The sequence below is a fragment of the Canis lupus genome, chromosome 4, assembly GCF_003254725.2.
Source record: "Canis lupus dingo isolate Sandy chromosome 4, ASM325472v2, whole genome shotgun sequence".
Lineage (NCBI taxonomy): Eukaryota > Metazoa > Chordata > Mammalia > Carnivora > Canidae > Canis > Canis lupus.
The window spans coordinates 13,992,748-14,018,336 of NC_064246.1; the positions used below are offsets into that span (position 1 = coordinate 13,992,748).

General features: G+C 36.9%; 1 protein-coding gene and 1 long non-coding RNA gene across 5 annotated transcripts in view; one reads left to right on the forward strand and one right to left on the reverse strand.

The window, feature by feature from the left end:
• The window catches only part of LOC125754942 (uncharacterized), a 73,147-nt gene that overhangs the window by 12,763 nt on the left and 34,795 nt on the right, over positions 1 to 25,589 (reverse strand). The window contains exon 2 of the long non-coding RNA XR_007410117.1: positions 18,196 to 18,298. This is a non-coding gene — a long non-coding RNA (uncharacterized LOC125754942). The remainder of the gene's footprint in view (positions 1 to 18,195; positions 18,299 to 25,589) is intronic.
• The window catches only part of CABCOCO1 (ciliary associated calcium binding coiled-coil 1), a 117,313-nt gene continuing 96,754 nt past the window's right edge, over positions 5,031 to 25,589 (forward strand). The window contains exons 1-3 of one of the 4 annotated variants that reach the window (XM_035715032.2): positions 5,031 to 5,173; positions 16,873 to 16,976; positions 20,827 to 20,996. In XM_035715032.2, coding sequence (XP_035570925.1) covers positions 16,945 to 16,976; positions 20,827 to 20,996 — 202 coding nt within the window. In that variant the 5' untranslated portion in view covers positions 5,031 to 5,173; positions 16,873 to 16,944. Of the gene's footprint in view, positions 5,174 to 16,872; positions 16,977 to 20,826; positions 20,997 to 21,554; positions 21,816 to 25,589 lie in introns of those variants that run through there. The other 3 variants (XM_049108971.1, XM_049108969.1, XM_049108970.1) reach the window with 3 other exon arrangements.

Sequence of the window (25,589 nt, forward strand, 5' to 3'; positions counted from 1 at the left end):
TTTTTTCAGCTGAAGCATTTCACTTAATATGTATCCCATTGCCTAGGTTTAACTTGTTTTTTTTTTTTTTTTTTGCAGTAAATTATCAGTCCACAAATACGGATCAATGATTCAAATGTAGTTCACTGAAGCATAAAAGGAATGATGAAACCATTAACATAAATACTACAATAAAGAACAATTTATAAATGAAAATAATTAATAGGACTTTTGTCCAAATATAGATGATAAATCTAAACGTGCTGGGATGAGTGAAATCTGTGAATTACATGCATTCTCACAAGCCACTCCCCTGCCCGGTGTGTCCTACTGGTTTCCAGATGAATTTCATACCACATGGCATCCGAGGTTTTATGGGACAGTTCAAACCTTCAGGGCTAGGATCGATATGAAGAGAAGGCACTACTTCTCCCCAGCACTTCCCATCACTCATGGAGAGAGCAGGACCTGGGCCTCGGCCCAGGTGATCTGTTATTTTGTGTTTCTATAGGACGAATTTTAAAGTTTTGTCAACAGGAGAACTATGTAGGCTGTCTGGTATCCAAAGGTTAGAATTTGGGGAGCCAGGAGTTTATATGAGCTGTCTGAGACAGACAGCTGTTTAGGACACAGATCCCATGGGTAGTTCCAGTACTCCCCTGCTTTCCATCAATCCTCAGGGGAGTGGAACTTGGGTGCAGCTCCTCCAGGCAGAGAATGGGTGAGGGTGGGGTGTAGTCCTACCTAAATAATTGTTCAAGATTTCTTATAGACAATATTGCTCATTGCAAAACAACCAAATGGTGGACAACAATAGGATTGAGCGAGCCAGGCTTAGTCTTCCGTGTTAAATGTTCTGGAGTTAATTTTTGCTGAGATCAGTCAAGGTACCAGCGGGAAACAGATGGCAAAAGGTGGGAACTGAGGAAAGTTTAGTAAAGGAGCTATTTATAAACATGTGGGCAGACATAAGGGAAACCAGCAAGGGACAGGGAACCATCCTGTGGCTAGCAGCGGGAGGGAGGCATTACTGCTCCTAGGGCAAAACCCAGAGAGAGCCATAGCACTCTGGAGAAGCTAAGGGATGGGCTGTGGCCTTGAAGGCTTTTGGCATAGGAACTTACTACTTCCTGCCTATAATCCTGCAGGGAGGAAACAAGGGAGAATAAATGACCCTGATCACACTCCTCCCCATTCCACCCCCTACTGGTGTTTTCATTGGCCAAACTGAACCACAAGTTGGAGGGCAAGGAGTGTAGTAAGTCAAGCTGTTGGAGTCCATAATGGTCAGTCAACCCTCCAGGTCACAAGGCCAAGTGGAGAAGTAAAAGAGTGGATATAAAAGGCAAATAGAGAATGTCCACACACCAAAGAAGACAGAGCCTAATGGCAGTCCTTGAGGGGGAACAGCTTGAGGAAAGCAAATGAAGTAAGGGTATGGGGTGGTTTAAAGAGAGATGAGGAATAAGGTCCCACTTTTTCAATAAATTGATCAGGAAGAAAAAGAATGAGTTACAAAACTATCTTAAAGAGGTCTCTGGATTAGGAAAAGAGTATTTTCTGATTTAGGAAAGAGACTTGGAGTCTTCATTTGAACAGTGTAAGGATCCACTGTAAAGGGAATAACTGGAGAAAGAAGGAAAAACAGATATACCCACAATGAAGAGTATAGAGTTTTGAAGACAAGTTGCAGGTAATGAATAGTGTCAAAATTGTACCAACTATTTATTGAAAATCATTACCCCCTCCTATAGTTTAGTCTTAGAACTACTTAACTCTACTAAAGTAGGTTTACTATGCCATCTCTTAAATGTGTTTTATTAAGCTTTAAAATGTTCTCACTTATGACTTGAAAAAATTAAGGCCCTTGGTTGAAATGAGAAGGCCAGATTTGAGGATTTGGTAAAGGTGAAGAAAACTAAATATATTTCAAAATTGATTAGCTATTGGAATACTTTCTTGGCTAAAATTCAATATGCAACAGAGAATGAAGGCAATTACTCACAAATTAAAATGCCTTTTATATTTTTTTTCTTTCTACATCTATCAGTTTAAACATATTTCAAAGCTAAGATACAATGTGTTATCTGAATCTCTGAATCCTATCTGCAGGACTTTGTGGTATCTCAGAACCACTTAAGGGACACATTGGAATTTTTCCAGTTTGATCCACCTAAGACCATCAGGAGTATTAATAGATTGAAGACCTCAGGAATCACATTGTTTGAACTACCAGTACGTCATTAATCGCATTAGTGATATTATTTCATTTGTTGTTGAAGAATTTCATTCATACTTAAAAGGAGTCAGCAACACAGGCACCATGAAATGTTTCCTTACCCTAAAAAGTCAGCTGACATCTCATTGTCACTGCTCATTGCCATATAGTGCCACACTAGACCATCAACATCCAGTCCTTTCCTAAATGTTTCTCAGGTATTTAAAAGTATGGTTTATTTTAAACATCCAATACTTGAATTGGCAAAACTGTGAAAATGCCTCTCTTCAAAAAAATCTGATTCTATTTGTAAAATGTGCCACATACAGGATTACAGGTATATAGATGGGAGTACTTTCATGAGAACAGGGGCCAATCCAATTGATCAAAATAACAGTATCAAGCTATCCCATATTTCACTGTGATGTGGTAAAAGTCAAAGGTCTTTTCAAGCAATAATTGTAAACTACAAGACCTATATGTTTCCTTTTCTCTTCCATCCTACAACAATAAGATAAAAAAAATGGAATTTTACAGCCTTTGGTTAGAAGCCTTTATCTTCAAAAGAGACCTGAGAAGGAAGACTTAACTGACCTTTCCATGTAAGAAAGCACATCACCTACTGAGATTTGTCTTCCTTGTTGGCACCTCCCTACAAAAGAAGTGGGAGGCTAAAATCAGCTTCAACTTGTGCAAATTAAAAGTAACCTTTGGGCTAATGGGCTTTCAACACCACTCCTTACTGGGCAAAAAAATTTGTGTCCCATAAAATTAAATTACCTCCTTGAAAATGACTTCTCCAATAAATTACACCATTAAATACAGTAAAAACAGAATTCCTACAAAACAATTCTCCCCTCTATCCGGCAACTCTCCCATCACGGTGGAAATTGATTCCATCTTTAATGGAGTATCCATCTAGTTCCAAAAAAGGGGCACAGAAAACCTAAACACTGTTTAAGAAATAGCAGGACAATTAAAGGCCAGAAAAATAAATCACATCTTTGAGGAAACCAGAACTGCAGTTTAGAGAGATCAATGCTTTAGCACTTTACCAAATACTAAATTTAAAGAATGTGGAGAGTTGTCACCTAGCAGAAGGTGACTTGTTATTTTCAATTCCTTTGAAGTAGCTATCAAAGGAAACAATCAAATAATTAAGCATTGTATTGAGTTTGTGAGGTGGTAGCTCTTGTATGAACTCTGGCAATCACTATAAATCGACTATATTTTCACTAATTGAGGAAGTTCTAACGTAGTCCTTTTTAAATGGGGTTGGAAGTCATAAACACATTGTTGAATAACTACTCTGTATTAGGAATGAAACCAGTTTCTTTAGGAATGAAGGTATCAAGGAAACGACACTGCCAGACCCTTGAAAGAATGACCAAACATACACAAAATGAGAGACTCCAGGAACACAAGTTGACAGTACAAATTGTGTGCATAACTTGAACTGTGAGGCAATCGGGCACAATTATCATGAGGCTATGTAACACTAAAGTGTTCAATTTGACCTGAGAGGCATTGGGCACACATAAGAGGCCCACAATGAAATATTATCCTGGCAGCTGAGTACAGGGTGGATTAACATCAGGAGAAACACAATACAAACTAATACTAATCTTAATACCTAACACAGGTGCCAGACACTGTTCTAAACATTCTCATATATTAACATGCTAAATCCTCAGGTGTAAAATCCTCATATATTAACATGTTAAATCCTCGATGCTATGAGGCAGGCAATGTTACCATCTCATTTCCCAGATGGGGAAACCAAAGGACTCTGATTTTTATAGTAAACTTAATGTCTGATTTTTATAGTAAACTTTCTGCATAGCATCGCCCACGCAGGTAAATACAAGGTGAATTTTCAAAGCAGGTGTTGTCATCCAGAGAATACTAATACGGCCACTAAATATAATATTTTTAAATTATTTTAAAGGTTTATTTATTTATTCATAAAGAGACACGGGGAGAGAGAGAGAGAGAGAGAGAGAGAGAGAGAGAGAGGCAAAGTCATAAGTAGAAGGGAAAAGTAGGCTCCTGGATCCCAGGACGGGGGAGGGGGGGGATCAAGACCTAAACGGAAGGCACTCAACCACTGAGCCACCCAAGGTATCCTAAATATATTGCTTTTAAATGCTTTTATTATGGAAAACTGCAAACGTATCTAAAATAGAAAGAGTGGTGTAATGACCACCCCGCCCCTCCACGTACCCAATCTTGATTCACCTGCCATAACTCCACTCCCCAAGCCCCTCCCCTCATGATTTTGGAGTAAATGCATACATTACATCTCTTCATCATCACTGAATCTTTCACTACGTATCTCTCTACAAGGACACTGTTTTTTTTTTTTCTTCTAAACATGACAATAACAGTATATCGCCTTAAAATTACAATGACTCCTTAATATCTAAAATCAATCAATGATCAAGTTCCAATAATCTATCTCACTTTAATATTTATTGAGAACTTGCCGTTAGCATTAGACGTTTCCCCACCTACTAACATTTAAAATGCTGTTCTTAAAAAAAAAATTAAACAATAAAATAAAATAAACTGCTGTTCTTTAAATTTCCTTTCTTTCCCTCCTTGCTCTGTTACTAAAAGGGACGAGCCTGCCTCCAGCCACGGATTCGCAGCCCCGCAGCGGGCTCAGCCTTCCGGGCAGCCCCGCAGTCCCCCGCGCCCCCGCCTTCCCCTCCCCCCTCTCCCCTCTCTCCCCCGGGGCCCACGTTCCCACCCAGAAGCCTCCTCGCGGAGGGATGCGTCCCCGAGCCTCGCACCCCGGGCCCCGCCCCTCGCGCCCCGGGCCCCGCCCCCTCGTGCCCCTGGCCCCGCCCCGGTTGCCTAGGCGACGGAGGGCCGCAACTCCGGGGCGAGGTCACCACGGCGTCCTTGGGGACCCCTCCCGGGGGAACGACCCCCGCGGCGACGACCCCGGCGGGAACCACGCCCGAGTCGGAGGTACGCCGCCCCTTCCCGGCACCCGCGACCCTCGAGCGCACGCCCCGGGCCCGCGCGGCCCGCGGCTGAGGCCCGCGCCCGGGGAGGCGGCCGGCGGCCCGGGGCGGGGGCGGGGCGGGGCGGCGCCGGGGCCCGGGAGGCTCGGGCCCGCGCCCCCAGCCCTGCCCCCGCCGCGCCCCGCGGGGCGCCCCGGAGTGGGAGCCGGACCAGCTCCCCCCTGGGTGGCTTCCGCGGCCAGCGACCTCCGCGCCCTCGGCACTGGAAAGGGGACCTTGGGATCTGACCTGGGCCGGTCGCTTTCGGAAGGTGCTGCTACGCATTAGTGACTCTTCCTTGGTAGTAGGTTGACTAACGCGTGAAGGCCGGGGCCTGGGGTCTCCCTGATGATTTTACCACTTAAGTACAGAGATACCCGAGAGGAGGAAGGAGAGGCGCTGGAAAGCCGACCCCCGGGTGTGCGTGGCTGCTCCTCGCCCACCTGCCCTCAGGAGAGCCCTTGGACTTCCTTGGGCCCCAGTGGTTTCCTTTGGGCTGGGGCTGGGGCTGGGGCTGGGGCTGGGGCTGGGGGAGGATCACTTTCTTTAGGCCCCTCCCAACGCCAGCTCTCCCTAATAAATGGGTTTTAGGTGACTTTAATTACTCATAAGCTTAGTATCCTGAGATTTTAATTAAGCACACACCTCCTATTCCAGATTTGCTAAAAGAAAATGTTTAAACCTTCACACAATCCATCATGTTGTTCTACGAAGTTTTGTCTTCAGGGGTTTTTTTGGTTTTTTTGTTTGTTTGTTTTTGCCTTCAGTTTTTTTAAGACCGAAGGTGAATGATGTTATAATTGACACTGCGATGCTCAACTCCCTTTTTTAGTCTAAATAACATTTTTTGTGTGTGGGTGCAGAAGGTGAGTATTGGCTGCTATCTTCTGAATGTGGAACACTCAGCCAATAATTTGGTGCCTTGCCGCAGAGATATATACAGATTCTTCCCAATACTGTATTGCAGACCACTAAAGCATGCTGACGGTCCTATGAGCCTTTTGAAATTAGCATACATTAAAAATACATTTTAATGTGATAAACTGGTTACTAAGCTAGTTACTCCCTTGTGATCTCTAATGTAAGTAATACAATTTCAAAAGTGGCAGAGAAAATTTCGCAATTAAGTCGGTTATTTAAATATGTACAAAAACTTAAGAAAGTGCTCAATTGCTAGTGTACACTTGCATGTACTTACTTATCCATGTAAATATGTACTTTCCAAGAAGACTCTGATAATTTGGGATTAATAAATCTGCAGTTCAAAAAAAAAAAAGGAAAGAAAGAAGAAAGGACAAAGAAATACCCCATGATTTTTTTTTTTGAAGATGCAAAGAAGTGCCGTGGGGGGGGGCGGGGGGGGGGGGGGAATGTCACTTTTTTTTTTTTTTTTTGGATGGATTGGATGAATGAGTTAGTTATAGACCTGAGATGATTATCTTACACCTTAGCACTGTCAGTGGGCACATCTGTTAACTTCTTGGAGTAGCAGGAATTCCCTGTGACAAGCAATTCAGAAAATGCTCAATCTTTAAGTTAGTAACAAACTGAAGAAATCAAGATGGAATTTGGACTCACTTAGCCTGTACTGAGATGAACAAGCTGATACACTGCATGGTAGAAACACCATTTTCCATTCTAGTGAAAGCAGAGTTCCTGTAGGTCACAGAGAAGCCAGTTGATCCGTAGAGCCTGCATTCACTAGAATGATAAGGCTGCCAGCTGCCCATTTCTGCCCACAATGTGTTTTAGGGGTTAGATAGAAAAGATGGCAAAGACCCCTCTCTCAGAATCTATGTTCCCAAAACTTCTGCTTTTCAGTTAGATACTGAAAGATTCTTCTCAGATCAGATTCCTTCCAGAGTTGATTCTCCAAGACCTAGTCCCTTATGGTGTCATTTCTAATAAATTCTATGTCCAAATTGACTTAGCCAGTAGACCATCTAGTCATCTAAGCCAAGCATTAGTGAATTTTTTTCTCTCACCAAGTCAATCAGAAATAAAGTATAAGCTTTATTCTAAGTCTAAGGTTTCCAGACTTCTTTTTTTGCCAGTACCTAGAATAAAAACAGCCAATTATCCCAATCACATAGTAAGCACTCAGTAAAATATAACTAATTAAAATCACAGGTGGTCTGACATATGCCAAGAAAGATAGTTACACAGATCAAAATATATTTTTCTTAACATTTTATTTATTTATTCATGAGAGACACAGAGAGAGAGAGAGAGAGGCAGAGACACAAGCAGAGAGAGAAGCAGGCTCAATGCAGGGAGCCCAATGTGGGACTCAATTCAGGACTCCAGGATCACGCCCTGGGCTGAAGGCAGACGCTCAACCACTGAGCCACCTAGGCGTCTGAGATCTAAGTCTATTGAGATACCGTGAACAAGCAGACATGAGATGCAGGTCCAGGAAGATATATTTTTTCTGTGGCATTGCATAAACTCTTTTTGCCAACTTTCTGAATTCAACATTCCAGTTTCTTTAGTAACATGGGAGTAAATGCCTCCATCTAAAAGGTAAGACTAAATGGGAGATATCTGTGCAAGTGCTTACGACCAGACATAAAATGACAAAAATCTGAAAATATTTGCTATATATAGATCTGTAAATGAAATTTATAAATGTTTATAAATTAAATTGTAAATGAATTTATAAATGAATATTTAGAATTTAATCCTCAGTCTTTTATCACTAGTTGACTCATAAACTGACTTTTTTAGTGCCTTAAAAAATACTATTTGGGAAATATCATTTAAGTAGTACACAAAAAAGGACTATACTTCAGCTCACATCAGAGACCTAAAAGAAGACATAAATGCTTATTGCCCAGTTGCTTCCTCTGAAAGTATCTCTAAGCATTACCGTATTTCCTAATAGATGTTATTTATTCAGTGCCTTCAAGACTTTATCAGGACAAAGGACACTTACATAATCTTAAGTGGAAAAATGCTGTTACTTGCCTTGGAGATCTTCAACATGGCCAGGAGGAGGCCACGGATAATTCTCTCTACATTAGATGGTCTCCCTACAGACCTTGAACACACCCCCCACCCCAGCATCATCAGGGTTGGAGAGAAACACTTGAGGCTCAACTTGAGCAGCAAGATGATCAGGGTCCTGCAATTTCTGTCTCTCCCAAGAGATATTTGTTGAAGCCATTTTCAGCACATACTATAGGAAAACCTGAGCAAGACCATGGGGAGGATGCCTGATATATTGCTGAAAATATTGTTGAGAAGACAGTACTAATATTCCTCAAAATGTTGATATACAGTAGTAATTATGAAACACTTAGAACCTCTGGGAGTAGCAGCTGTGGGTGTGGGGAATTTGACAGACACTTGGGCTTGTTTTTCTTTTTACTAGCGGTCTTTGGGTTTCCTGTCTTAGAAGTCCTGCTTCTTCTCCTCTCTTTAGCCTCCTTTTCAGATTTATACAAATAATCTTTACTCTTTTTTCTAATACTTAAAGTGTTATTTTACTAAAGTATAGTCTTTAACATGGCTAAAATTAATTTTTGATAGATATATTTAAAATGAGGATCTAATTTTATTTTCTTGTAGACATGAACCATCAGTTAATACCAGCTTCATTTACTAAATAAACCATCCCCTCTCTCCTCATTGAGAATGGACTGACTGCCACTATCACACTATGTGTATACACACATGAATGAACACAGTGATGGGCAGAGTAGTAACAGAATAGAGAGTCCAAACATTTATATATATGTATACATGAATACATGTAAATTTATATTTTGTATACATGTATATATATTTTTGAATTTCCAAAAATTTATATATATATATATATAATTACAGATACATTTTTGAATGTATCTTTTCTTTTCCACTGAATAGTCTGCCCATTCTTGTGTCAGTGCCATATTATTTTATATTTAGCTTTATTATCTAATTTGGAAAGGTTCCTCTCACTGTTTTTCTCTTTGAAAATGTATGTATTCTTCCATAAGAATCCTTGAAAATTATTTTATAAAGTTCCAGAATGATACGGTTAAGATTTAAAATTGCCATCACGTTACATTTATAATGTGGGAAGGATTTAATTTTTTTAATTTGAAGGTTTCCAATAAATCTCCTTTATTGAGTTTTTTTTATTAAACTTTTGATAAAGTTTATAATTTTTGTAGGTCTTTTACCTTCTTATATTTATAACTAAGTATAGTTTAATCAAGTTTCTGCCATTTCCATTTCTAATTAGTTTCTAATATAGAGAAAAGTAATTGGCCTTTATATATTTGTGTTATGTAACCATCTTATCAAATTTCTTATTAACTGAAACCGTGTTAGTACAATGTCAGGTTTCTTAGGTATGCAACCATGTAATCTTCAAATAAAGATTTTTTTAATCAATTTTTAATATTTAAGCCACACATTTAGTTTTCGTATTATATTATTAGAATGTCTATAGAGTTTTGAATTACAATAATGTTACTAGCCAGGATCCCTTTTTAGTTTCCGGTTTTATAAGAATGACTTCAGTTTTTCACCATTCAATCTGATGTTTTGGCAAATAATCTTTTTTATGTTTAAGCTTTTTTTTTTTTTTTTCTATTCATGTTTTGAGAGTTTTGTTGCTGAATTCTAACAAATGCCTGGTTATTATTTCCTTATTATCATTTAATTTGACATAAAACACATGTTGTTGTTAATGATGACCCATCCTTTCATTTCTGAAATTTCTTATTTGGTCAGAATGATAGCTTATTTTTCTTCTTAGTACACTCTTGGATTCAACTTCCTAAGATAATATCTTAATTAAAGTTTTCACATCTGATTTTGGTTTAGAATTTCCATTTTGTGCTAGTTTAGATTTCTGTGTGTAGACAATGCCGACTTCTTAACAATGAATTGTCTACAGCCTGCAATTAGTAGACTAACAGAATTTTTTCTTAGAAGATTTTATTTATTTATTTGAGAAAGATACAGAGCACAGAGCAGAGGGGAGGGGCAGAGGGAGAGGAAGAAGCAGACTCCCTGCTGAGTAGGGAGATTCATGTGGGGCTCAATCCCAGGACCCTGGGATCATGACTTAAGCAGAAGGCAGACACTTGAGGACAGAGCCACCGAGTGTCCCTAGACTAACAGAATTTATGTGTTCTTGATTGTTAGGTAGAACTCAAGTGTGCAATCATCTTGGCATGGTTACTTTTTAGAAAATAGTCTCCCAGTTTAGTTTATATTTGGTCAGTTCCATTTCTTTCTTATTCCTGTCCAAATTTGATGACTTTGTCCTGTAATTTTCAAATGTATCTCTATAGAATGTGGCATGTATTTTTTTTTTGTTTAATCTCATTTGCCGAAGATTTTTGCCTAGTTTATTCATTACTTTAAAGCACTAGTTCTTGTTTTCACCTATCCTTCTTTCATCTTTTTTTTTTTTTTTTTTTTTTTCTTAAATTGGCTCCCTCTGAACTGTAATGAGGCAGGTAAGGTAGTCAGTCTTCTTGGACACAAAATTTAAGGGATTCCAGAAATTTAGTAATCAAGATAAACTTCAGTTGAAGGCAGTTTAAAAAAAAAATTGAAAGCTAATACAAAAAATTCATAATGGATCAAAACATTAAATGAGGACATCATCAGTAGTACTGATTTTTCCTTTTGCCTCAGGCTCTGACATGGCTCAATACAGTGCTGCTCCTTAATTCATTTATTTTCATGCTTGAAGAGAGCTTTTCTAAGTATGGAAATTGTATATTGGTCTATGTTCTCTATGACTGTGAAACCCCTCTTTGTCATCTTTGATGAACTGTATGAGCTTTCTTTTAATGAACGTTTATTAAGAATCTTTTCAGACACTACCAGTAACAGATAGAAAGATACCCCAAAAGCTTAAGTTCTAGAAGGAAGACATATATAATGTGGAAAGCTTAGATGAGTAAGAGAAAAAATTCAGAGAAAAGATTATCTGACAAATAATATTAGACTTACAATTTTATTGTGTCTGGAATAATTGCTAAAATCCACCAGGTGGTGGAGTAAAATGAGTTACAGTAAAGTTTAGCTAACATATTTTTCTAGTCAGAGATGTAATTTTACATGGAAAACCAAATTACATATCACATTTTTATTAGCCTATTCATGAATTTTGTATTGTATCTTTAATTTTACAAGTCAGAATGTATGTGTTGAAAGATTAAAGATTTTTTTACCACCTTATATCATTTCAAGTGCAAGGCAGTATATAAACAAGACAGAGCTCTAGTGTAAAATAAGTTCAAGAATTCAATTTAAGACAAAGCAAAACAAAAACCAGAGGCAAACCCTCCTACAAGATGATTAGCTTAAGCTAGCAAGTTTAGTAAAAAATGAGACACTAATATTATGCATCCTAGCTGGAATTATTATTGTCCAAAAAGCTTAAGATTATTGTATTCCCTATCATGCAGTCCTTGTGTGACCTATTTTCTTCTATGCAGAAAATTTTCACATCAAACAAAATTGATCTGGATGTCTGTACAATGTACTTTTAATGCAAATCTTTGTTAATAATGATAGCAATTTTGTATATTAAAACACTTCAGTATGATTTTTTAACATGAATTCAAACTTAGGTTCAAATGACTGGCTATACATCACAAAATTAATCAGTAGTCAAACCCTGGTGAACCATCCAAATCCAAGTCTTTCTGTTCATCTTTCTCCATCATCTAATAATGTCATCAGATGATAGAGATGAATTAAGACAGTCAATTAACAACCTATTTTGACATAAGTAGGATCTGTAGAATTCTAAAAAGAAGATTGAATGTCCCTGAGGAATTTAAAGTCTAATGGGGTTGACAGTACAGGAATAATTATACTTTACACTAATACTAAAAATCAGAACCAACAAACATTTAACAAATATATGGTCATATGTTCTGGAGTAAAATACCATCCTACCTAAAAACTGAGTGCAAGTAATTCAATTTACAAGTATCTGAGTGCCCACTAGGTACAAGGTATTCTATTAGGTGCTATAATATTTTTTTCTTATTGAGTTTATAAACTAATAGAATGACCTAGTTTAGGTTATTTTGCTAGCCCTAGGTTACAAAAAGATAGCTAATAAAGTAGCATATTTTGTGTCTAAATTAGATTTTTAAAATAAAAATATAATAACCTGATATTAAATACAGACATTAAGTTGATTACCATTACCAATAACTGTTATCTTTGGGATTTTTCTACTCTTGGGAAGAAATAAGGAAAATGTGGGATGTGATCTTTTTAATTATAGCAAAGCATTTTGTTGCTCTTCTTATTTACTGGAACCCATTCACATGGAAGGATAAATAACTATTTTCCAAACTGAAAACTTTTGTACCCTCCCTCCCCGCAAATCTCACAGTTCTTGATTTTCATGGAGCTACTGCTTACCTCTGCTTCTCAGTCTCCTCCTCCACCCCCATTCACAGCTGTTCTCCCCATGCTTTGGCTCTGGGCAGTTTCCACCACTCTCACACTTGGAGTGACTCCTAAACTAACATTTTTAAGCCAGACCTTTCTGAGTCTAGCATCTCTCATTACCTTTTAAACATTTCTTCCTTGATATGTATATTCACCCTTAAACTCAACCACTGAAATCAAACTTGTCTTATAGCCTTCTTAAATCCAGCATCATCCTCCAATGCTTCTATTTTTATTGGTGTAACAAGAATGCCACATATGGTCTTTACGGACTGTACTCTGAACAAAAGGACTCAGCTATTGGAGGCCCCAAGAATCACCACCTTTCCCTTTCAATTATCTATTTTAGATACTCAAACTATTCATTCTTCCCAGTTTTAGTCCCCCAGATACAATATGTTGCATCACCCCTTTCTCTTCGTGTACGCTGCTAGGAACCTAGTACAGCCCAATGCCTCATTCCTGACCCGTTTCAAAGACATTTTCATTGAACTCTCCTCTGTGTCCTTTCTCTGCTCCTTTCTTTCCTTCACCCTCCTACAAATCGCCCTTCCTTAAAGGACAGTTTTATCTTGTCATTTCACTGCTAAAAAAAACTTCATGGGTTATCCTTACTGCCTGTACTATTAAGAACAAACTCTTGAGCCTATCATTCTTTGACCAGGCAAGGGTCTAAAATATTTATGATCTCTTGTGCAGTAACTTGCTTTTGTAATCACTCACTAAATATTTATTCAAGATCTCTCACAGTATGTTCCCAATGCTCACTTCCCACTTAGGTCCAACTAGTTCCTGTCTTGTACCCAAGGCATCACAATATGCATTACTTGATATTTAGAGAACCAGTCCCCAAGTATCCTGTTGCTGTTTCATTCCATCATTCTTGCCAAATCTCACCAAGTCCATTTCCTCTTATAGGAGGTCCCTTCTTTGTCCTGTCTCTATTCTTGTCCCTTTACTACAGCTCACTTATCATTTTATTTTCTTGTCTAAAGTCACCCTTGGTTTGTTCCTTCCACTAGATGTTAAGTTATTGAGGCTAGCAAGTTTTTTTACTTGTCCTTGCCTCATTTTGAGCCCCAAGTTCAATGAGGAATATGTAGATATTTTTTAAAGTTCGCAAATTGACTCATTCTTGTTCAATCAGTTCTTGGATACCTAAGAGGATGCATATACCAGACCATTGTTCTCCATAAAAAGTCCAGATGCCCAAGCAAAGATGAAACTCATACTCCTTTTCCTTTCTGAGTCTTCCAGATGCTTTGTCTGTATCACTTCTCTCTATGTCTTCCAATAAACTCTACTCTTACTTCCTCTTGGCTTACATTTGATTTCCATCCTGCATGAAGGCAAGGACCCAGTTGGCTGGTCCTGTGGGACCCAGTCTGAGTTCTTGAACCTGGGCTGCCTGCATCATCTTGGTGATTATAAAGTGACCCTCTGAGGAACAATGGTAACCCTAAATTAAGTCTGCATAGCACAATTTGACCTTTGAGGATTGGTAAGGTCCTCCTCTGTGAAACAGAGTTGGTTTAATGCTGATGTAATTTCTGTCTCTGTGCTTCTCTGTGTAACTGGTCTGTTCTCTGGGGAAAAGGAAAACTGGGAGAACTGATATGGAACCTGTTCTCACTCCCTCTTCTCACTCTCTATTCATTCCCTATATTTTGAATTGCTTTAGCTGGCTCTGAAACTTTATTCTCACTTTAATTGTAAGACTGTCTGCTTCAGTTCTTGGATGGTTTTTCTTAAAACTATTAGCTGGCATAAGAGATTGAATCACTCAGCTCCAAAGAAAAGGAACACTTGCTTCTTCCCATTGGAAGATGTCAGAGATTATTCCTCATGTAGCATCCATAGGGGAAATCTCTCCCATGATAATTTATTTGTGGCTTGCAGAGAACACACAGATGAGACTGATCATCCAGTGCTCCAAACCTCCACAGTGGTTTTAGACTGTTGCCAGTAGATAACAAGACACATTTGGGGAAGATTGGCCCATTGGTGACTCTTTGGGAAGTTCTCCCCATAAGCAGCATGTTTGATCCACCACATGTTTTCCCTAGAATAGAGCCTGGAGGGGTACCCGGGTAGCTCAGTGGTTGAGCATCTGCCTTTGGCTCAGATTGTGGTCCCGTTGGGATCAAGTCCTGCATCAGGCTCCCCCATAGGGAGCCTACTTCTCCCTCTGCCTATGTTTCTGCCTCTTTCTCTGTGTCTCTCATGACTAAATAAGTAAAATCTTTAAAAAAAAAAATAGAATAGAGCCCAGATTTCTAACTCTTTCTTTTTCATTGTTGGGTAAATTCTCTTTATGGTAATTCTGGGATGCTGGTATTGCATTGAGGATTGGTGGCCAATCCTATTGAGGACCAAAACTCTTAGAATAAAGAAGTGGTCCTGCTACCTCCAGTTGCATTGGGTTTTCAGCTTATAGGGCTAAGACATGACAGGCTGGTCACTGCTGGGTGGATGTTGCCTCCTTGAATGAGACATAGTGAATGTCTCAGTGAGATAGGCAACAGACTGCTAGATGGATGTCTCAGTGAGTCACATGGCAGACTGGACACTGCCCGGTGGATCTCAGTGAGACATGTGACAGATTAGTCACTGCTGAGTGGATGTCTCCTTGTTGGATTTCCTAGAAACATGTAACCTACCAAAACTAAAGCAAGGGAAAAAAATAGAAAATTTGAACAAACCAATAACCAGCAAGGAAATCTACCCAGTAATCAAAACACCCACAGAAAACAAAAAAGACCAAGACCAGATGGCTTCCCAGGCAAAGTCTACCAAACATTTAAAGAAGTATTAATACCTCTTCTCAAACTATGCCAAAAAAATACAAGAGGAAGGAAAACTTCCAAATTCATTCTGAGGCCAGTATCACCTTGATACCAAAACCAGGTAAAGACACCACAAAAAAAAGAGTACAGATCGGTATCTCTCATGAATAGATACAAAAATCCGTAACAAAATATTAGCAAACCAAATCCAACAATACATTAAAAAAAATCATACACCATAATCATGTGGGATTTATTCCCAGGATACAAGGGTAGTTCACTAGTCAGAAAACAATGAACATGATATATCACATCAGTAAGAGAAAGGATTAAAAACTATATGATCACTTTAATAAGCATAGAAAAAAGCATTTGACAAAGTACAGCATCTATTAATGATGAAAACTTTCAACAATGTAGGTCTAGAGGGAGCATTCCTTAACATAATAAAGGCCTTCTATGAAAAACCTACAGCCAACATTATACTCAATAGTGAAAAACTGAGAGTTTTTCCCCTAAGGTCAGGAACAAGACAAGGGTTGTCCACTCACCACTTTTTTTTTTAAATTTAAATTCAATTAATTATGATATACTGTATATTAGTTTCAGAGGTAGAGGTCAGTGGTTCATCTTATATAATAATACCCAGTGCTCATTACATCACGTTCCAGTACTATGTTTATTCAATGCTGAATAAACATAGTACTGGAAGCCTTAGTTACAGTAGTTAGACAACGTAAAGAAATAAAAGGTATCCAAATTAATAAGGAAGACGTAAAACTCACTGTTTGCAGATGACATGATACTATATATAGAACTGATAAATGAATTCAGTAAATTTGCAGGATACAAAATCAATGTACAGAAATCTGTTGCATTCCTATACACTAATAATGAAACAGTGGAAAGTGAAATTAAGAAAACGATCCCATATATAATTGTGCCAAAAACAATAGAATATCTCTGAATAAACTTTACAAAACAGGTGAGAAGGGGTTGCCTGGTGGCATCTGAAGGCATCTGCCTTCACCTCAGGTCATAATCCCAAGGTTCTGCAATCAAGCCCCACATTGGGCAGGAAGCCTGCTTCTCCCTCTCCTACAGTTTCCCCTGCTTGTGCTCTCACACACTCTTTCCCTCTACTCTCTCTGTCAAATAAAATCTTTAAAAAAAGAAAGAGTACACTATCATGATGAAAAAAATAAAGACCAAAGAAAAGTTTGTTAATTGAAAGCCATCACCCAGTTTTAAATATATGCATAAGATTAGCTAGATATTGAACTTTTAAGAAGAGAGATAGTTACTTGAAAATGGAAAGAAAAATGATTATCGAAAATTGTGTTTAAATTTTATTTCTGATAGCAACTAGAACACAGAACATTGCTATCATTGGATTAATTTGTAAATGTGATTGAAATAACTCATTACACTTATTTTTGTTGTTGTTTTTTGGTAGAGAGAGGCTGAGATCCAGGAGCATGAAAAGATTCTGTCTCCAGATTTTCTTTCAGTTGCTCAAATCACTGAAATGCTAGCAGAGGACGTGGATGGAGTTCAACAGTAAGCACTTCAATATTACAACCAAATATAAAACAGTTCTAGTTCTGCATCTATAAATGATCGTGATATGCTGTTACATATTTTAAACTTTTTTCAGAAGAATTGTTATTATATCATGCAAAGATATATATGTGTGTGTGTATATATATATGTATATATATATACACTTTCAAGTCTGGAACACCAAAATTATCAAACAACTGACTTTTTACACTGCTCAGCTGTCTTGTTGGTGGGAGAAATGCATTTCAGACTAACATGGTAATGTTAACAGTGAAAAGCAGTCTTTAACATATGGTGTCTTTTACTTTTCTCTTTCATTCATAGAACTGTCAATAGGCACAATAATCTTAAGGTTTTCTGTCTCATAATCACAATAAGTTGCATTTTCTGTAATATTAATATACATTTTAATATTTTGGAAATCCTGAGTATTAGCCATCCACCTGTGATTTTTCTTGAATATGAAGCTATACTAAATACTCTGATTTCATGTATTTTGCCTAAAAATGTGAATATAACTGAATTTATGGGAACAATTCTAATATATGTACATCTCCTTCTTAAGGCCATTGATTTCTCCAGCAAATCATTTACTTAGAACTCTAGTCAGATATATCTAACACCCAAGTTCCTAAAATGTGTTTTGAGAATCAGTCATTTTAAAAGTTATCTTGCTCTAATAATGGAAGCCTGATTGACTATAATGTGTAGAGATGTGATGTTCTGGACAGTAATGTCTGTTCTCCAAGCCAGTCATCTGGATGTTAGGAGGGTATTGTGGACCATAATGGACAAATAGAAAATGACTGTCAGTGGCTATCATTTGCAAATCTTACAAATATTGTGGAATAGAGGTGATTTACTACTGAGAAGGAAATATGACAAATGTACTGGCTGGAAGAGAAATCTGAGAAGGGAAAGCATATTAAGAGCAGGCAAATGACACTGACAGGCGTTTCCCAGGATGCTCTTCACCTTCAGGGCTTGCAAATCTTGCTAGAAATCCTGGTGATCTGTGATTTGGCCATACTGCTAACCAGCTATATAGCTTTTTAAGTATTAGTCAATTAAAAATTTCACAGATTTTTAAACATAGCATTTTTATCATAGTAATTTTAGCATTTTTATAGAAATGAATGTCCATTGGAAATTCTGTTTTTTAGTAACAGAATTGATTAGTAGGGGCACCTAGTGGCTCAGTTTGTTAAGCACCCACCTTTGGCTCTGGCCATGATCCCAGGGTCCTGAGATTGAGCCCCACATCAGGCTGCCTGCTTCTCCCCCTTCTCTCTCACTCCCCCTGCTTGTGCTCTTTCTTTCTGTCAAATAAATAAAATCTTTTTTAAAAATTGATTAGTAAAATGCATTCATTATATTAGTATCACTGATTATGCTTTAAGTAAAATATTTTCCATTTTTAGATAATCCCAAATGTTGATCATTGAAGTGCAAAAAATAGGTATTTTATAGTAGGCAAAATAATATGCAAATGACAGGCATTTAATATAGTTTACAATTTATTTGTATGCAATGTCAAAAGATGTTATATTAAATGCAATTAATATTAAATAAAAAGGTATTGAAAATAAATTTTTTAGACTTGTTTATTTCTCACCACATCTTAAGTTGTACTGTGTACCATACCTTGTGTGACAGTCTTTCTTTTTCCCCACTTATTGGCTCTTTATTGTCAAATATTTAAATTCTAAAGGTATTTTTAATCTTTAAGAGGTTACATCTAGGATGAAGGAAATGATACAGAGGGTGATACAGAAGTTAACTGTATGGAAACAATTAGGTTCAATGTAGGTTGACCTTTTAGATTGTCTCATTAATAAATTCACCTGAAGTAATCTCAGATTTTAGGATATCAATTTTGAATAAATGATAATGTTATGTCAGGAGCCATTTCTTTGCAAAGTAATTTTCTTGAGGTTCTTTATATGATTTTTGTAACAGTAATCCTGAAATATTTGCAATCAGTCATTCGCTTCCCATTTAAAATAGCATTATTATAAATGGGGATTATATACCCTTCAAAATGACAGAAATATAATTTAGGTATCCTGTCACCATGTGACAGAAGTATGCCATACAGTCTACAAAGCTATAAACCTATTTAAATAAATTATAAGAAATCAGCACATTTCCTTACCTTTTAAAATTAAAAATTATGTTTCATGAAAGCAGCCAACCAAATGAAACATTATAGTATCATTAAAACATATTTCTAGAGTACACTTCAAGCAAAGTTAAATGTCTGATTACATTTCCCATGATCTCCCAACTATTATCATTCATTCATGCTTTTAATATAACCCTGATTTTTTTACAGATCCACACGAATCCTTTTTGGAAAAAGGTTAAGGATTAAATTGAAAATAACTATTTAAATACAGAAATAACCCTGAGAGATCTTTTAATAACCTTCCATAACTGGGCTCCCTGAGCTGTTCAGCTCTTGCCTTAAGGCATATTTCTGAATGTCATCATCTAAAAAAATAAGATGCACTTCAACTTCAAGAGCATGTAGGAATAATGTAATACTTTTACTGGAATTCTTGGTGAGACAAAGTAGATAGTTATATCACATATCACTATAGCACAACTTCCTAAGTCCCTGTTAAGCATCTTTTTCTTTCCCTGTAGTCTCTGATGCCACAGCTGTGGCATGTCCTTTCCCATATCCCATCTTTCTTTATCTAAACCCAGAGGAAAAACTTACAAAATTGCCACTAAATTTATGGGAACTTTGCACTCAAACTGCAATAGCATCTTGCTCCAAATTCCTTCCTGCATAACCTCCTTTGGGATGGAATATCTGAACAAAGAATAGAAATGGTGACTATTCAGCCCTGCAATTCAAGTTGAAGGTTAAGATTCAAATGGTACTAGGGGAAGTGGTGAAGGGGGTTGGGGAAGAGCAAGGATAGAGGGATGTCAAAGAAGTTTCACTGAAATACTCTGAGACAAATAGTTGCCTTCATTTTCATATAATCAAACACTGAAAAAATGAAAATGAAAAACAAAGAACACATGCAAATATTTAGGTCAAATATTTAATTAAAAAGAACTGCATGGAGATGGCAGATGAAGAGTCTATACTGCCAAACACTTACCATGAATTTAAAAAAAAAAAACCCTATGAAGCAATCACAACAAGAGCATAAAACAGATTATAAAAACTCAAGGAATAGATAAGAAATTAAAGGGGGATAAATAATATTAAAAAGCAAAGAGTAGAAAAGAAAAGATCTTATGGAGGTGAGCTCTCTAAGCAGCCCAAGGGAGAAGTAACACTGCTGAGAACACCAAAGGACCTAGAAAACAGTATTGAGAAAAGTATATAAAATGAAATGATTTGAAAAAAATGTTTGAAGTTTAATAGAAAATTACAGCGATAGACAAAATAAGTAAAATATACACAACTGGAATTGTTTAGAAAACAGGACAGATATTTGTTTAACAAGATAGTTCCAGAATGTTGTCAGACACAATCTTGATTGTATAAATGGAAAAAGATATTGAATTTCAGAGAAGAAAATGCTAGTAAAATTACTGTACTTTGAAGACAGAAGGAGGAAGGTGAGGAGGAGAATTACAAGAATAGAGGAAGGGGAGGAAGAGGAGCAACAGGAATGCTTGAACTTGCTGTATCTCTTCCTTTTCCCTCTGTTTCCCTTTTGAATGTCATTTTGGACTTAGGATTTCTATAGAACTGTGGATATTTTTAGATTAAGGGTATTATAGAATTTTCATTCAAGAAAAATATCTGCATTTTCAAAACTTAGGAAAGGAACCATTTGCTGATCTGATTTTAATGTCTGGATTTTTCTTTTTGTTACAGAAAACTGAAAAAAAAATTGAATTTCAAAAACCTTCACACCTGTTTAAAGGAAGCCATTCTACTAGATTATTATGTATCTGGATTTTTGTGGGCTAGAGGAATGGACTTTTCTGTTATTCAATATATAAAATTTATGACTTTACTAGATATGTTACTTCATAATCTTAGAAGTAAGTACATTTTTTTTCTTTTTTTAAGAAAAGAAAATTTAGTTCACTTTCTAATTTTCTTAAGGAAAAGTTCCTAAAATTAGGAACAATAAAATTATTGTAATTCCTTCAGTGACAATTATGGTTTTTTTTTTTTTCTGGATCGAGCAAAGATATATAGTTCATACCTTCATTAAGTGTAAAATTTCAAACAGTATTTAACAAGCTAAAGTTCTCTTAATTAACTTGCCAAAGATATGAAAATCTGACAGCCAGATTTTTAAAAATCTTATCAATGCCATCATCCCCAAAATGTCAAGTAGTTCACATTTATTTAGGTAATTTTTCATTGTTTGAACTGTTTTCATTTCATCTTACCTACAAGTATTACTGGGATATCTCAAAATGACTAATGAGAAGAGGTACTTTAGTCGATATCTAAACTTTATTAAATAGACATTACTCGCATGCACTTAGATTTTGTGACTTTTTTTCTTACATAATATTGGAATGAGTTACTATAGGAAATTTGGAGATTCTTCCTTAGAGCAGTTTTAAGTGTGATAAATGTTGTTTCAGAATAAATATAATTGCTTCTTGGAAGGAAGAAAAGAAAGAAATCTATCACTGATATATTGCCAGCTCTATGTGTTTGGTTCTAATCTTTAACATGCATTATTGAACTTCAGAGCAACTCCTGCATGGGAGTTCTATTATAACCACTACCTCAAAGGTGAGCAAGGAGTCCAGTGAACAAGGTTGCAAGCTGAGAACTGCCAAAACTAGAACCTGAATCTCCAAGTATATAATCAAAAGGCCTTGAGCACTATGAATACAAAGGTATTTGTGTCTCAATTGAAAGACATGTTTATGTCAGTTTAAAGCTTGCTCCTTCCTTCCTACCTCTCTCCCTCCCTCCCTCCCTACCTCCATTCCTTCTTCCTTCCCTTCCTCCCTTCCTCCCTCCCTCCCTCCCTTCATTCCTTCCCATCTCCCTTCCTTCCCACTTCCGTCCTTCCTCTCTCCCTCCCTCCCTGCCTCCCTCCCTCCCTGCCTCACTTCCTCCCTCCCTCAGTTTCTAGCAGGAGAAATTTTAAGTGAATTGGCAAAACTAACAGAAGCCACTCGTGCCTTATTCATCCTTCCTTCTCCTAGTCACCCTTATGAGGGAAGAATTAGTAATTCGTTTTTTTTAAAGATTTTATTTATTTATTTGAGAGAGAACCAGAGGAAAGCACAAGCAGGGGGAGCAGCAAAGGGAGAGAGAGAGAGAGTGAAGCAGGCTCCCCACTGAGCAGGGAGCCGGACCAGGGGCTTCATCCCAAGACCCCGGGGATCATGACCTGAACCAAAGGCAGACGCTTTAGCCAACGAAGCCACCCAGGGGCCCCAAGAATTGGTAGTTCTTGTATATGAGGAGAAGAAAGTATTATTTTCCTTCTCTGCAAGTGGGAGAATTTTGTCTTTGCTTATATGTAAGTATGTAGTGCCATGTTAAAGATAAATAACTGTACCAATAGAAGAAAAAATAGTTCTACTTGATAATGAAAGAATTTGTATGGTATTAACTGATCAGACAGACTTTGGCTGTTTTTCCCCTAATGAACAAATGAACAAATATATTTAGAATCTTTGAATACTACATGTCTCTAAACAATAATCTTTCAACACCATTGCCAAAATTACTTGGCAAACAAGGAACCATGTAAATCTCAACTTGCATGGAAAATAATAATAAATAGATGCCAACAATAAGTGGAAATAAGTTTTGAGATTATATGTGAAAGACTTTGAAACAGGTATTATAGGGACGCCTGGTGGCTCAGCAGTTGAGCGGTTGCCTTCAGCTCAGGGCTTGATCCTGGGATCCAGGATGAAGTCCCACTTGGGCTCCCTGTAGGGAGCCTGCTTCTCCCCTCCTCCCTCCCTCCCTAAGTCTCTGACTCTCTCTCTCTATGTCTCTCATGAATAAGTAAATATTTTTTTTAAATCCTTAACTAAAAAAATAAATAAAAAAAATAAAAAAATAAAAAATCCTCAACTTATAAAACAGGTATTATAAAAGTGCTTAAATGAATAATTGTGAACATCCTTGAAATAAATGTTAAAATAAAAAGAACCATGAAAAAAAAGGAAAGTATAAAGAAGAAACAAATGGATATTTAGAACAAAATTATACAATAACCAAAACTAAAATCTCATTAGTATTGTATACAATGGAATATTACTCAGCCATTAGAAACAACAAATACCCACCATTTGCTTCAACGTGGATGGAACTGGACGGTATTATGCTGAGTGAAGTAAGTCAATCGGAGAAGGACAAACAGTGTATGTTCTCATTCATTTGGGGAATATAAATAATAGTGAAAGGGAATATAAGGGAAGGGAGAAGAAATGTGTGGGAAATATCAGAAAGGGAGACAGAACATAAAGACTCCTAACTCTGGGAAACGAACTAGGAGTGGTGGAAGGGGAGGAGGGTGGGGGGTGGGGGTGAGTGGGTGACGGGCACTGAGGGGGACATTTGACGGGATGAGCACTGGGTGTTATTCTGTATGTTGGTAAATTGAACACCAATAAAAAATTAATTTATTAAAAAAATAAATAAAAAAAATCTCATTAGATAGAAATCACAGAATTGAGAGTAGGCAAAGGAAAAATCAGTGACCTTGAACATAGAATGATAGCAGTCATCCAATCTGAACAACAAACACAGGGAAAAAAGCTTGGCAAAGAAATGAACAAAACCTTGGGGGCTTGTGGGACAACCAAAGTTCTAATAGACATATATTGTTAGTCTCAGGAGAAAGAGTATGGTGCTAAACAAACATTGGAAGAAACAATGGCTAAATATTTCCCAAATTTGACAAAAGGCATAAATTCATAATTTCAAGAGGATGACTGGGCAACAAACAGGCTAAACCAAGAGGAAAACATCAACCAACTGGATCTAATTGACAATTACAGAATATAGGCATTGTTTTTAAATGCACATGGAATAATGATCAAGGTGGACCATATACTGGGTCATACAACAACCTTAAATTTAAAATAATTAAAATCATACAAATATGTTCTCAGATCAAAGGTATTGAACAAGAAATTAATAACACAGATTTCAGGAAAATCTTCAAACATATTAAACGACAAAATTCTAAATAGTATATGGATCATATATCTCAGCAGATATTAGAAAAGATTTTAAATAAGTGAAAAGAAAACATGAAAATTTATGTGGTACAGTTGAGTCAATTATAAGAGGGAAGTTTATATCATTAAATGCTTATAGTAGAAAAAAATCTAAAATTAATAAAAAAAAAAACTAAACTTAAACCTCAGGAAGCCAGTTTTTAAAAATAAGCAAAAATCAAGCAGAAAAGAAAGAAATAATAAAGAACAAAAATCAATAAAATTGAAAAAAAAAAAAGTAGAATCAATGAAACCAAAATCTAGATATTTGAAAACATCAATAAAATTGATAAACATGAAGCAAAATTTGACTAAGGAAAGAAAAACTATAAAAGGCACAGAGTATCATTATCAGGTATAAAAAAAAGAGGATTCACTACAGACTCTGCAGACATTAACAGAGCATTAGGAAAAAACCACTATGTACACTAATTAGAAAACAAAAAGGAAATGAACCACGTCCTCCAAAAATCACAAACCAGCAAAACTTGTGCAAGATGAATAGATATCGTGATTGTCTTATAACTATTTAAGCAATTGAATTATTTAACTTCTAGGAAAAATCTCCAGGACCAGATATTTCACTGGAAAATTCTATCAAACATTTAATGAAGTAATATCACCAATTATACATAATCTCTTCCAGAAATAGAAGAATTCTTCCTGGGCAGCCCAGGTGGCTCAGCGGTTTAGCGTCACCTTCAGCCCAGGGCATGCATGATCCTGGAGACCCAGGATCAAGTCCCAGGTCAGGCTCTCTGCATGGAGCCTGCTTCTTCCTCTGCCTGTGTCTCTGCCTCTTTCTCTCTCTGTGTTTCTCATGAATAAATAAATAAAATTTGAAAAAAAATAGAGAATTCTTCCTAACACATTTTATGGGGCTAGAATTGTCTTTACTCCAAAACCTGACAGAGAATAAGAAAAAGAGAGAGAGAGAAGGAGGGGGAGGAGAAGGAGGAGGAGAACAGCAACAAGAGCAAAAGGAGGTGGGAGGAGGGAGAAACTACAGACTAGGATCCTTCATAAACTTAAAAAAATTTTCAACAAAATATTACCAAATGAATCAAGCAACATATAAAAAAAAGTAGTACACATGACCAGTTGGGGTTTATCCTAGAAATTCAATGCTGGTTCAATATTTGAAAATCTCATCAATGTAAATAAAGAAGAAAAGCCACATTAACATATAAATAGATGCAGAGAAAGCATTTGACTAAATACAACATCCATTCATTATTTTAGAAGAGTAAGAAAACTAAGTAATATTCCTCAATGTCATAAAAGACATCTAAAAAAAAAAAAATCTAAACCTATTGTTATACTTAGTGAAAGACCAGATGGTTTCCCTGTAAGATCAGGGTCAAAAATGTCTACTCTCACCACTCCTATTCAATATAGGACTGAAAGTCTTAGCAATAAGTG